The sequence below is a fragment of the Salmo trutta genome, chromosome 12, assembly GCF_901001165.1.
Source record: "Salmo trutta chromosome 12, fSalTru1.1, whole genome shotgun sequence".
In the NCBI taxonomy this organism is placed as follows: domain Eukaryota; kingdom Metazoa; phylum Chordata; class Actinopteri; order Salmoniformes; family Salmonidae; genus Salmo; species Salmo trutta.
Window position 1 is genome coordinate 8,947,917 of NC_042968.1, and position 14,517 is coordinate 8,962,433.

Below are 14,517 nucleotides of genomic sequence, written 5' to 3' on the forward strand. Positions count from 1 at the left end.
AGGCCGCGGTGTAACACTCATTCCTTCGACGATAAACGCGACCCCTGGTGAGACAAAACCGCGACTCGTCAGTGAAGAGCACTTTTTGCCAGTCCTGTCTGGTCCAGCGATGGTGGGTTTGTGCCCAGAGGCGACGTTGTTGTCGGTGATGTCTGGTGAGGAACTGCCTTACAACAGGCCTACAAGCCCTCAGTCCAGCCTCTCTCAGTCTATTGTGGACAGTCTGAGCACTGATGGAGGGATTGTGCGTTCCTGGTGTAACTCGGGCAGTTGTTGTTGCCATCCTGTACCTGTCCCGCAGGTGTAATGTTCGGATGTACCAATCCTGTGCAGGTGTTGTTACACGTGGTCTGCCACTGCGAGGACGCTGTCTGTCCTGTCTCCCTGTAGCGCTGTCTTAGGCGTCTCACTGTACGGACATAGCAATTTATTGCCCTGGCCCCATCTGCAGTCTTCATGCCTCCTTGCAGCATGCCTAAGGCACGTTCACGCAGATGAGCAGGGACCCTGGGCATCTTTCTTTTGGTGTTTTTCAGAGTCAGTATAAAGGCCTCTTTACTGTCCTAAGTTTTTATAACTGTGACCTTAATTGCCTACCATCTGTAAGCTGTTAGTGTCTTAACGACCGTTCCACAGGTGCATGTTCATTAATTGATTATGGATGGTTGAACAAGCATGGGAAACAGTGTTTAAACCCTTTACAATGAAGATCTGTGAAGTTATTTGGATTTTTACCTATTATCTTTGAAAGACAGGGTCCTGAAAAAGGGACATTTCTTTTTTTGCTGAGTTTAGCTCATTTGAATTTTAAAGGCAATGCTCCTGCGTTCGTGGAGACTGCATTCACGGTAAAGGCTGCATACAGTATGTCGGCTTAATTGGAAATTACCTTTACATTTTAACGAGGATCTTCTGCGATACGGATTGAATCCAGTCTTAGTCATGGCTTTTTCTTCCAGTTTGTCTACCAATGAATAATTCATACAGTATGTTGGATTCACATCTCCATCTCAATGAAAAATCAAAGTTAAAGAATAGGGCTAAATCAAATCAAAGTTTAAATGCACTTTAATGAAACTTTGATTTGATTTAGTCCTGTTCTTTGTCTTTGATTTTTGGTTGTGATGGAGACGTGAATCCAACAAATCAATTATTAATATGTATACAAACTGAAATTAAAGCCAGACTAAGTCAATGGCACAGATGGAACTATCCAAGCAGAAGATAAATCTCCTTCAACTGTCGATATTGATCTATATTTCTAGTTGAATACTAGGATGAATTGAAACAATAGCTGTTAATTACTTTTCAAGTGCTATATACAGGTAACTTCCAAAATAATGGAAACACTTGAGTAAATGAGGAAACAAAATATATTGAAAGCAGGTGCTTCCATTCAGGTGTGGTTCCATAAGCAACTAACATCCCATCATGCTTAGGGTCCTGTATAAAATGCTGATCAGGCCATTATTTTGGCCATTATGTTGGCTTCCATCAATATGCCCCCATAGGATGACAATGCCCCCATCCACAGGGCATGAGTGGTCTCTGAATGGTTTGTTGAGCATAAAAACTATGTAAATCATATGCCATGGCCGTGTCAGTCACCAGATCTCAACCCAATTGAACACTTATGTGAGATTCTGGAGTGGTGCCTGAGACACCATTTTCCACCACCATCAACAAAACACCAAGTGATGGAATTTCTTGTGGAAGAATGGTGTCGCTTCCCTCCGATAGAGTTCCAGACACTTATAGAATCTATGCCGAGGTGCATTGAAGCCTTTCTGGCTTGTGGTGGCCCAACGCCCTATTAAGACACTTTATGTTGGTGTTTCCTTTATTTTGGCAGATATGTGTTGGCCTAAATAGCGTAATGGATGATATGAGTGATAAAGTATGTTCACATTTCATTTGCCGTCTTTAGACCTGCCCTTTGGAAGGACTTCGATAGCAACAGTGAATCTATTTAGTTTTTAAGTGGAGATCTCTCAAGAATCATTCTCAGGATAGCACATTGGTAATAGTCAGTGACAAATATTATAGCTATGCAGGGCCTGGTTAAAACCCTGGATGGGAGACCAAAGGGTAGCTGTAGATAGAACATTGCTCCAGTAGGAGGTGCTGCCCAGCCTTCAGAAAGTGTTCATACCACTTGACTTATTCCACATTTTGTTGTGTTACAGCCTGAATTCAAAATGGATTAAATATATATTTTTCTCACCCATCTACACACAATACCCCATAATGACAAAGTTAAAACATAATTTTAGAAATGGTTGCAAATGTATTGAAAATGAAATACAGAAATATCTCATTTACATAAGTATTCACACCCCTGAGTCAATAGAACAACATTTGGCAGTGATTACAGCTGTGAGTTTTTCTGGGTAAGTTTCTAAGTCTCTGTAAGTCTGTCTGTAAGCCTTTACACACCTGGACTGTACTTTATTTGCCCATTATATTCTTCAAGCTCTGTCAAATTGGTTGTTGATCATTACTAAACAACCATTTTCAGGTCTTTGCCATAGATTTTCAAGCAGATTTAAGTCAAAACTGTAACTCGGCCACTGAGTAACTTTCACTGTCTTCTTGGTAAGCAACTCCAGTGTAGATTTGGCCTTGTGTTTTAGGTTATTGTCCTGCTGACAACTGAATTCATCTCCCAGGGTCTGGTGGAAAGCAAACTGAACCAGATTTTCCTCTAGTATTTTGAATGTGCTTAGCTCCATTCTGTTGAATGGAGCTCCCCAGTCCTTAATGATGACAAGCATACCCATAACATGATGCAGCCACCACTATGCTTGAAAATATGGAAAGTGGTACTTGGTAATGTGTTGTATTGGATTTGCACCAAACATAACACGTTGTATTCAGGACAAAAAGTGAATTGCTATGCCACATTTATTTGCAGTATTACTTTAGTGCCTTGTTCAAAACAGGATGCATGTTTTTGAATATTTTTATTCTGTACAGGCTTACTTCTTTTCACTCTGTCTACCAATCAGGCCTTTATGGTAGAGTGGCCAGACGGAAGCCACTCCTCAGTAAAAGGCACGACAGCCCACTTGGAGTTTGCCGAAATGGACCTAAAGGACTCTCAGACTATAAGAAATAAGATTCTCTGGTCTGATGAAACCAAGATTGAACTCTTTGGCCTGAATGCCAAGCGTCACGTCTGGAGGAAACCTGGTGCAATCCCTACGGTTAAGCATGGTGGTGGCAGCATCATACTGTGGGGATGTTTTTCAGCAGCAGGAACTGTGAGACTAATCAGGATCGAGGGAAAGATGAATGGAGCAAAGTACAGCGAGATCCTTGATGAAAACCTGCTTCAGAGCGCTCAGGACCTCAGAATGGTGCGAAGGTTCATCTTCCAACAGGACAATGACCCGAAGCACACAGCCAAGACAACGCAGGATTGGCTTCGGGACAAGTCTCTGAATGTCCTTGAGTGGCCCAGCCAGAGCCCGGACTTGAGCCCGATCTAACATCTCTGGAGAGACCTGAAAATACCTGTGCAGTGACACTCCCCATCCAACCCGACAGAGCTTGAGAGGATCTGCAGAGAAGAATGGGAGTAACTCCCCAAATACAGGTGTGCCAAGCTTGTAGTGTCATACCCAAGAAGACTCGAGGCTGTAATCGCTACCCAAAGGTGCTTCAACAAAGTATTGAGTAAAGGGTCTGAATATGTATGTAAATATGATATGAAATATATATATTTATACATTTGAAAACGTTTCTAATAATCTTGCTTTGCCATTATGTGGTATTGTGTGTAGATTGATGAGGGGAAAAACAGGTTAATCAATTTTATAATAATGCTGTAACTTAACAAAATGTGGAAAACTGAATAATTTCCAAATGCACTGTATTTAGGCTTGCCATAACAAAGGGGTTGAATAATTATTGACTCAAGATATTTCAGCTTTTCATTTTGTATTAATTTTGAAAAACAAAATTCCACTGACATTATGGGGTATTGTGTATAGGCCAGTGACAAAAAAAATCTAAATGTAGTCCATTTTAAATTCAGTCTGAAACATACCAAAATGTGAGGAAAGTCAAGAGGTGTGAATAATTTCTGAAGGCACTGTATATATTTTTTGATAGTGGAAATAAGGTTGGAGATCTGACGTTGTTTTACATGTTCAAATTCAACATATTTTATACAAGGTTTGTCTATATTGACATTTGGTTACCATGATGACATATTCCTGAGGTTGAAATTTCACAATCAAAACAGTTTATATTGACAACTTTTTTCAAATCCATTGTATATTCCACACAGATTCCACATCACAATATGTTGACAAATTACATTGAAACTACGTTGATTCAACCAGTTTGTGCCCAGTGGGGTGCTTCCACACAGGTGTCTTTCCTGAGTTAATTAAGCAATTAACATCCCATCATGCTTAGGGTCATGTATAAAAGGTTTTGCCCATTATTAAGGCTACCATGGCTAGAAGAAGAGATCTCAGTGACTTTGTGTGTGCGTGTGTGTGTGTGTGTGTGTGTGTGTGTGTGTGTGTGTGTGTGTGTGTGTGTGTGTCTCAGTCACCAGACACAACACAACTGGACACTTATAGGAGATTCTGGACAGAGTTTTCCATCAACAAAACACCCACTGATGGAATTTGTCGTGGAAGAATATGCTCCCTTGTAAACGCAATTTACAAGGGAGCTGGCCATGGTGCTGAAAACTGGACGCCTGTTCTAAAACGACTTTTCTTGTGGATCTCCAGACATCATCCCGTTATCTTCCTTGGTTATTTAAAGTACCTGATATCGTGAAAATGTCACTGCGCGTATTAACTAACGGTTTTCAAGAGATTTAATTCGCTTTTTCTTACATGGCTACATCGTCAAAAGCACTACGATACATAGACTAGGCTACAAAGCAAATAAATCAGACAGTTACCACTGATTGCAACAAACATCGAACACAGCACTTGACCACTAATTCACAACTTTTTTTTTTACGTCACGTCGAAGAAATGACCAAATATAAACCACCATTTTAGATCATAATACACGAAAAGTACATTTTAACTGCAGCCTTCTACACCCCTTTTCAGTGCTGCAAAGCCAAGATTAGGCGAAAAGGAACAACACTCGGCCTTCAGGTGATTGGTTAGACTTGCATGACATCATTAACAGTTCATTCTCTCGTTGCCTGTGAGCATGCAAACTTGAAAAAAAAATCTGTCTCTCACAGATGAGGGCACATCTGCCGGAGTCCGAACTGCTTCATTCGAGAGAGACTTGCACACCTCAGCTCGGGGCGTTTCAGTCACCAGTCACTTGGAATTGTACTCTCCTTATCAAGGCTCTCTCTGGTACCTACCGAAAGACATTCTGACATGAAAAGGCATGCTGTGATCCAATATGTGCCAATTATTATGATACCGCACAAAATTAGGACTTCGTCATCTCTATCCGGGAAAAATCTATCAGAGTAAGATTGAGAGAGGGATTTTTGCCTGGTTGAGTACCATCTAAACATGCAACATGAATCCCACTAACAGCACTGGAGCTGGTGGGCTTGCGCCCTGGAACTTAAACAGTAAGTTGTAATATTTATAATGCACTTTTCGCATTTGAAATACAACAAATGGGAAATATAGGCTATTAGAACGTGCGAAATCTAACTTCCCTGCAAACAATATTCTCTATGGGTTTTAAACAATGTGTGCATTCTGAAAAATCACTTTTGCAAATGATGGCTGTTCAAATAACTTGTCCCCGAGTTATCATGAACATTATTTTAGAATCCCAAAGGATAGGCTATTTGCAGATGTATTAACATTGACGGAATCAACTACATTCATTGTTCTCAGAAATACCATTGTGTCACTCCTTATGATTTCCACCATTTGATAGCACATCAAAGTGACCGAGAACAAGCGCGCAACAAGGTGCGCTTGATCAATTTGTATGGTTCGGCTGTGATGTATGAGTAGGCAGCTTTTGGGTTAGGCTATTATAGAAAAATCCTCACCATGTGCCCAAATAAAAATTAAATAAAAACATGTTTTTAAATATGTTGTGGTCCTATCGACGTAACGTTATAGTAGGCTATATTAGACTAAACGATTTTAAAAGATGGCCCCACTTGAAGTAAAGAAACTGTAGCCTATATATCCTTATCTATCTAACTGTTGATCTTCATCTTACGTTCGTGGTGTTTGTATAACTATCAGTTAAAAGTAGTTGTAGATTATGAAGTTTGAAATCTCGGACGCCATTATTTTAAGGGTTGTTCTAATGAAAGAAGGGAACGTGTGCGTTATGGGGTCGCGCGCGTTACGATGGCACCACACTATTATTTCACAGTGCTCTTCAGATTATTTGATGAGATAATTGGGTGGATATTTGACCGCTGGAGTTTAGGCCAATTATGAGAGGTGTATGCTTCTGGTTCTGAGGAAGTTCATGTAAACATTCTTAATGCGTGACACTTGCTTCTCCATTTGGGGCTCTCTTTCTCTCTGCTTCCATTAAAATGTCTGACTCATTGCTGTTGTTGAATGAATGCATTTTTTTCCCTTCATTTTTGGGGGGGTGCTGAGGTTTCTAGATCATAGCTGATCATACAGGGAAACCCAGATCAGCCAAAGCTCCCAATGCAAAAACTGTGCTGATAGCCATTTACATCTAACAGATGCAATTTACATTCATCTGTAGTCTAAGATAAAGTTGATATAAACATTATACAATTGACATTTGCATTACAGTGCAGATACCCAGTCCCCCCATACTCACTGCACCTGCAACTGACACAAAGCCATTCCACAATTCATCTTACTCCCCTCCACTTCTTTCTCCCAGCTGCCGGGCATCCCTGAGAGACCTGCTTTAAAGTGTTTTAAACTTCCTGATGGCGGCTTTTTGTGCAGGCAAATGCCTGAACCTCATTGAGATGCAAAGCTCTCCCTGCAGCCCCTCGGGAAATGAGCTTCCCAACTGTCAGGATTTGTGTCCCCTCTACAATCATCAGTGGCAGCAGCACACACAGTCAGACACCCAGAGCTCATCAAATGTCTCACAGCTGGGACAGTAGTAGTCCTGCTTATGACTTCCACAGAGGAGTGGAGTGTGGTTGGGTTTTTGGTGTGCTGGGTTCTAATCCGGTCCCTGTTTTGGTCCATGGCTGTTGTGCTTGGCTGCATTTGGCGTGATGGACACTTTCAGCTGGTCTGATATTAACCGCATGGGACAGACTGTGGATGGGGTCAGGCAAGCCATTGGCCTTCAACCCAGACACATCAATTAGGGAGCCATTTTTGTTACTTGAGCATGAGAGGCTGAGAGATCTGTGATGCTCTTTTGGCCATCCCCCTTGCCCCACTCCCTGATCAGGATTATGCATTTTCTACCAGGGTTGGGCTCTTGAAACTTTGGAAATGAATAGCGTTGACTTTTTATTTTTCCTGAGAAGACTGCCTTCAATTCAAATTGAGCCCGACCCTGTTCTCTAGGAAAGAGTCAAAGCAAAGTCACCTACAGAATTTCAATCATTTAGAATAATGTGTGGAACCTATTTAGGATGTTTACTTGGGTGAAATTAGCTCAGCCCAAAATAAACTCCTTAGGTATACACTATAGTCAGAGAGATAATATAGTGTATACATTTGGGTCATATGCTACACCCAACCCTCATATTAACCCCAATACTCCCCTCCCTGCCTGCTTCATAACCTAGTTTTAGGACTGACGCTGCTGCAGCACTGCTGTGTGTCAATGCTGGGCACAGATGTTTCACACTGGCACAGACGGGCATAGACTGGGCTGGATGAGTTAGCCCGCAGGCCAGGGCGTAGAGCGATGCCTAAGGGACACGTTTAATGCCCTCTTCAGATTCATGAGCTCCAGGAATTTAGTCAGCTCTGAGTCATGGAGAGATGGACCATCTTTCCTAGGGTTTAGATTTCATGAGACTGCCCGCTGGGCACACCACATCATTTCAACGTGGACAGATGGGTAATATTTGGTTGAGACCTTGATTACTGAGATTACAACCTATATTCACCCACTCAAAAATATTGCAAAAAGTTAGTTGAATTTCCAATGTATTACCACTTTGCTTTCAACCATCTAAAAGCACGACCAAATTCCAATGGAAAAACAATGTCAGATTTTTTGGTTTAGTTGTCACCCAAATATCTCTCACTGCGCTTTCAACCATTTAAAAACACAGCAAAGTTCGAATGGGAATACAATATCAGATATTTTGTTGATTGAATGTGTTATCCCAGTGCTTCAAATAATAGCAGAACCATGTGACCTGGCTTGCAGTTGAGATAGCTTTAAAAGTCCAGGGTGCAGGCGAGCAATGCCATTTGACATTCTGCACAGATTATTACAGCAATGGTGAAGATCTCCACAGACCTGCAACGTCCTCTGCATGCTACAGTATCTTGAACATGCACGCTTTATACGATTACATAAGAAGACACATATAGGTACAGCAATCTCAAAAATGTGGACATGGATGTGTTAGTCATTTTAAGTTTGAATGTTACATTAGTTTGTAAAATATCCTTAACTTTAGGCTAATTACGGTATTCAATTTGTTTGATAGTGGAAATAATGTTGAAGATCTGACATTGTTTTAAAGGTAGAAATTCAACATATTTTATGCAAGGTTTGTCTATGTTGAAATTTGGTTACCAGGATGACATAATCCTGTGGTTGAAATGTCACCCTCAAAACAGCAGTTTGTTGATGACTTTTTTCAAATCCAATATATTTTCCATGTAGATTCCATGTCACAATACGGTGACAAATTACGATGAAACAACCAGTTTGTGCCAAGTGGGTGTAGCCTCAAATAAATTCAACTATCAATTTATATGCTTTACTTCGACAGTCTCCCATCACCCACTGTAGCTTGGAGTTTCACGTTCACTTTTTCTATGATATTAATATTGCGTTGTACTGTTCTTCAATACAGACACTCAGGAAACACTGTTCCACTCTCAACCATTTTGTGGGATCAATGATGATTCAGGACATATCCTTCCCTCTGTTAGCCAGGGTCGTGGACCAAATGGGAACATGATATTGGCCATGTTTTTCTCATCAACACTAAAACTGTGTTCGTTTGTGCTCAGTGGCTGGTGCGTGTGCACAATGCACAATGGTGGTGGTGGGTGGTGAAGTTGGTGGGTGGTGGGTGTGCGCAATGCACAATACAATGATTCCATGCTGGAAAACATTGTCAAGTTAGGGAAGGGCAGGACTAATTGTCAGTGGTCAGTGTTGCTGTGTGTTATTATTGATTAACAATATTAAATACAGTAGATTTATTTGATTAACGTTGGGTTCCCTCTTTTACTGAGCGATTAACCAAAATGCTGTTTTTCCTGGTCATTAAACAGCTCATTCAATTAGCTGCCCCAACAGCTAATTGAATGACGTCTGTTCAATTACTTGAAATCCATTTAGTTTTTTTTTGTGATCTCAATGCGCTGTTTGAGGTTATGGTCAAGAACTATGTGGGACGCTGGGCTGATAGGAGTTGTAGTTTTCATTAGGCAAATATTCAACCTAGTTCAGCACAGAAACATAGTAATTAACTACAATGACCATAATCCATTACGCCTGTTCTTCTCGGCTCGGACAATAGTGTTTGATTGCGGTCTGCTATAGAGTACCGCAGTATGAGTCATTATACCCATAAAACCTAGTGGTCAAACAAGGAAATGGTTCCAGTCGTTTTTCCACCATAGGGGATTTTAGAAAAATAAGAGCTGTGTTTCGGGTAGGCCTGGCGTGACATTTTGATAACCGTGTAAATCTCTCCCCCCTTGAGCATCCCATTGGTTCCTGCATGTGGGTCATGATTATCTATGCAATTAAAATGTGGGTCAAAAGAGAAATTAAAGTATTATCTGAGTTTTTCATTTAAGTTATGCCATCATTGTAGTATAATTAATATGCGATGTTTTGGCTCAAAATGTATGTGTAATCTGTTGATTCGTTGGATAGTAGATGCAAGATATACCAGCCACCCATGCACCACTCTATCAACGCTGTGAGGAAGGGATGTAATAACTAAACAGACACAGACAGGCTCACCCTAACGTTAACAGAACTGCGGGAATGCAGTGATCGGCAGGTGGGAGGGGCGAAGGTACACTGTCTACCAGTGTCCTAGCCCAGTGTCGCCCCCACCTCTCACCTGTGTACCGGAGTCCTAGTTAGCAAGCTAGCTAGTGCATAGTGTCCTTCGCCCCCACCTGCCAAGCGCCTGCCCTCGCCGTAACGTTAACAGAACTGTTAGCCAGACAGCTAACTACTAGCCTAGTTAAATAGGATGACTCAAAGACTGTACAGTGTGGGGAGCACAGAGATAACGTTAGATGGTTTGACTGGCTGGCTGCAACTGCATGAGCAGAGATGAGATTATGACTTTAAAGGAATGAAAAATAATAAAGTCAACTAAGTATGTTGTATTATTGTATTATTTCATTTTCTATTGATGTCTAGCCAATGTGAACCTGACAGAGACAATGGAATATTTTGGCAATTGAATGTTCACTATTCTTCTCAAAAAATGTTGTAATGTCATTATTTAATAATGCATTTAATGTTGAAAAAAAATCTAAAACTGTGATTATTTTGTAAATTGAACTGAACCAACCTCAAAAAGCACTAATGGCTCAGCACTAGTTCCCCACATGATACCGATTATTTCAAGTCAATGGGTAGCAACACTTTTCCATGGTATGTGATCATCTCTCTCTCCCTCTCTCATATATTTTATATTTGATTTCAGAGCTACAGTAGCACAAAGTTCATGTCCATTGCTATTTCATAGGGGGGCCTCATTATTCATAATGCTGCTGTGCTCCAGTGGCAGGTTTAATTACATAAGGCTTAATTGAAGAAAGCGTGGCTCCTATTGTTTTTTTACCTTTATTTAACTAGGCAAGTCAGTTAAGAACAAATTCTTATTTACAATGACGGCCTACCCCGGCCAAACCTTAACCCGGATGACGCTGGGCCAATTGTGCACCGCCCTATGGGACTCTCAATCAGGGCCGGTTGTGATCACTAGCTGTTCTGGGGGCAGGGAGGGGCCAGTGGCCCTGTGACAATAATTTTGGACCCCCTTGTGGCCCCCCTAAATGTGGGGTATGAAATAATTTTTACTTAACAAATTTTTCCTATCGTTCTTTTTTTACATCCGTTATTAGACGGTGGCAACGCGGAACGTGGTCTTTTGCCTGCTAATGCCTGCAATGCAGTGAATAAAACAATATGACAAGAATAACGTCTAATGTAACTGGCCCCTCTAACAGTACAACTGGCCCCAGCTTGGCCCCCCCAGTTGAAATGGTCTAGAACCGCCACTGGTTGTGATACAGCCCAGGATCGAACCAGGGTCTGTAGTGACGCCTCTAGCACTGAGATGCAGTGCCTTAGACCACTGCGCCACTCGGGAGACCATTGTAATGTCAGCAGTTGCCTATCAGCATTGCACGACACCTGTTTGTAGCCACATCCTCTATTTATAGCATCCTCTCTCATCAAAGCCACAGTAGCTACTGACTAAATAACTAAGATCAGATTTAATTAACGTATTGTTGTTGCAGGTTGCCGCTGTGACAAAGACAAAATCCACACTGAAGTCAGAGGGAGAACAGCCAGTCAAGACCACAACTAAAATATGTATATGTAGACAGGAAACAGCCACTTTGTTTATAAATTAGTATTTAATTTTAATTTTAATGATCTATGTCAACATGACATATAGACATGCCATACAGACTTTACCTCCCTCTTTCTCCCTCTTTCTCTTTCTTTATCTTTCTCTCTCTCTCTTCACTAAATCAGCCTTTAAGCACACCATCAGAAGTTTCCCATAATTTTTAAATATATGTTTATTTGGTAGTGAACACAGTAACTATGTTTGACATTACATTCCCTTTAACAAGGCCAGCACATTCCTGATGGCCCAGCAGAGTAGTGCCAGTGGCAGAGATGTTTCTCTGCAGGTAGTTACAAGGCACAGCATGGAGGCCTGGATAATGAGGATAAAGGGAATCAAAAGGTAGAGCATGTACCATATCAAACAGCTTACAGCACAGAAGAGGATCCCTAAAGCACGCAGAGGGGAAGTTCACTGAGCCATGCGCCCTATATTTAGCATTATTATTAGACCCTCCCTAATGTTTAGAGCTCAGAGTGTGTTCCCATCGAGCTTTAGCCTTACAGCAGGGGTGTCAAACTCATTTGCCCCATTGGCCGCATCCGCACTTAAAATGCATTCGAATTAATCTCCGTCAAAATTTGCACAAAATATTCCTCTATCCATCGCTTTTGGAATTTCTGATGCTCCTTGAATCTCTATTTTTCATTTTGATGACTGTTAGTAAGCTGGACAGAGTGAAGAGATTATAAATGTAGGTCCATTATCATTTCTACACTGTTTTGATTTGGTTTTAGTCATTTAAATGTCGATTGAGATCGTTCTGCAAACCTTAATTGCTGTAGATGTGGAGACTGACAATGTGTTGTTGCTACAAGTGATTCTTAAGTAGGCGTACCCAAGAATAGCTTGATAAACCTACACAACCGTTCAAAAGTTTGGGGTCACTTAGAAATGTCTTTGTTTTTGAAAGAAAATAAAAAATGTTGTCCATTAAAATAACATCAAATTGATCAGAAATACAGTGTAGACATTGTTAATGTTGTACTTGACTGTTGTAGCTGGAATACACAGATTTTTTTAATGGAATATCTACATAGGCGTACAGAGGCCCATTATCAGCAACCATCACTCTTGTGTTCCAATGTCACGTTGTGTTAGCTAATCCAAGTTTATCATTTTAAAAGGCTAATTGATCATTAGAAAACCCTTTTGCAATTATGTTAGCGCAGCTGATACCTGTTGTTCTGATTAAAGAAGCAATAAAACTGGCCTTCTTTAGACTGGTTGAGCATCTGGAGCATCAGCATTTGTGGGTTCGATTACAGGCTCAAAATGGCCAGAAACAAATAACAAAAATTTCTTCTGAAACTCGTCAGTCTAACCTTGTTCTGAGAAATGAAGGCTATTCCATGCGAGAAATTGCCAAGAAACTGAAGATCTCGTACACTGCTGTGTACTACTCCCCTCACAGAACAGCGTAAACTGGCTCTAACCAGAATAGAAAGAGGAGCGGGAGGCCCCAGTGCATAACTGAGCAAGAGGACAAGTACATTAAAGTATCTAGTTTGAGAGACAGACGCCTCACAAGTCCTCAACTAGCAGCTTCATTAAACAGTCCCCGCAAAACACCAGTCTCATCGTCAACAGTGAAGAGGCGACTCCGGCATGCTGGCCTTCTAGGCAGAGTTGCAAAGAAAAAGCCATATCTCAGACTGATTAAGAAAAGATTAAGATGGGCAGATTAAGAAAATATTAAGATGGGCAAAAGAACACAGACACTGGACAGAGGAACTCTGCCTAGAAGGCCAACATCCTGGAGTCGCCTCTTCACTGTTGACGTTGAGACTGGTGTTTTGCGGGTACTATTTAATGAAGCTGCCAGTTGAGGACTTGCGAGGCGTCTGTTTCTCAAAGTGAAGTTTATTTTCGTTGTTGATTTTTATGCATGCGATTGCCCTAATCCCTTAGTTTGGTCTTCATTTAGGCCTTAGTTTAGTCTGTGTGTTGAACCTTATGTTTATTAGTTTAAGAGATGATACTGCATACAAGGATTCATATTCTATTCTCAAATCCTTCATAAAAATGATAGTGTCTCAGAAGATGGAGTAATCCTATTTTGCTAAATAGTTACTATAGTCCTTGTTTGAACTTCTGATTAATGAATGAAAGTATTTGGCAGCAGCAGCTGCTGTTTGTGGCATCCTGCTGTTCAGCTTTGGCAAGTTACGTAGAGAAATAACTCTCTGTGGCTCTGGAACCGTAACAGTCTGGATAACTAAGGTATAGGCCTATAGCTTTCTCTTGGGAAATACTTACCTATACTACATGGCCAAAGGTATGTGGACACGTGTTCAAATGAGTGGATTCGGCATTTCAGTCACACCCGTTGCTGACAGGTGTATAAAATCGAGCACACAGACATGCAATCTCCATAGACACATTGGCAGTAGAATGGCCCGTACTGAAGAGCTCAGTGACATTCAACGTGGCACCATCATAGGATTCCACCTTTCCAACGAGTCAGCTCGTCAAATTTCTGCCCTGCTAGAGCTGCCCCGGTCAACTGTAAAGTGCTGTTTTAGTGAAGTGGAAACGTCTAGGAACAACAACGGCTCCGCCACGAAGTAGTCGGTCACACAAACTCACAGAACAGGACCGCCGATGGCTGTATTACTTGTTACTTTTATCTCTTATTCTTATACATACTTTTTTGAAACTGCATTGTTGGTTAGGGGCTCGTAAGTAAACATTTCACTGTAAGGTCTACACCTGTTGTATTCGGCGCATGTGACAATTTGATTTGAAGTGCAAAGCACGTAAAAGCCGTCTGTCCTCAGTTGCAAGACTCA

The 14,517-nt window shown here is 41.2% G+C and overlaps 1 protein-coding gene across 7 annotated transcripts in view; it reads left to right on the forward strand.

The window, feature by feature from the left end:
- LOC115202872 (muscarinic acetylcholine receptor M4) overlaps positions 1–14,517 on the forward strand; it is a 177,469-nt gene that overhangs the window by 148,780 nt on the left and 14,172 nt on the right. Inside the window, exon 1 of one of the 7 annotated variants that reach the window (XM_029767005.1) lies at positions 4,975–5,572. The exons of the other annotated variants lie outside the window; for them this stretch is intronic. Within the exon in view, the coding sequence (XP_029622865.1) occupies positions 5,518–5,572 (55 nt within the window). The 5' untranslated portion in view covers positions 4,975–5,517. Of the gene's footprint in view, positions 1–4,974; positions 5,573–14,517 lie in introns of those variants that run through there. 7 annotated transcript variants of the gene reach the window in all.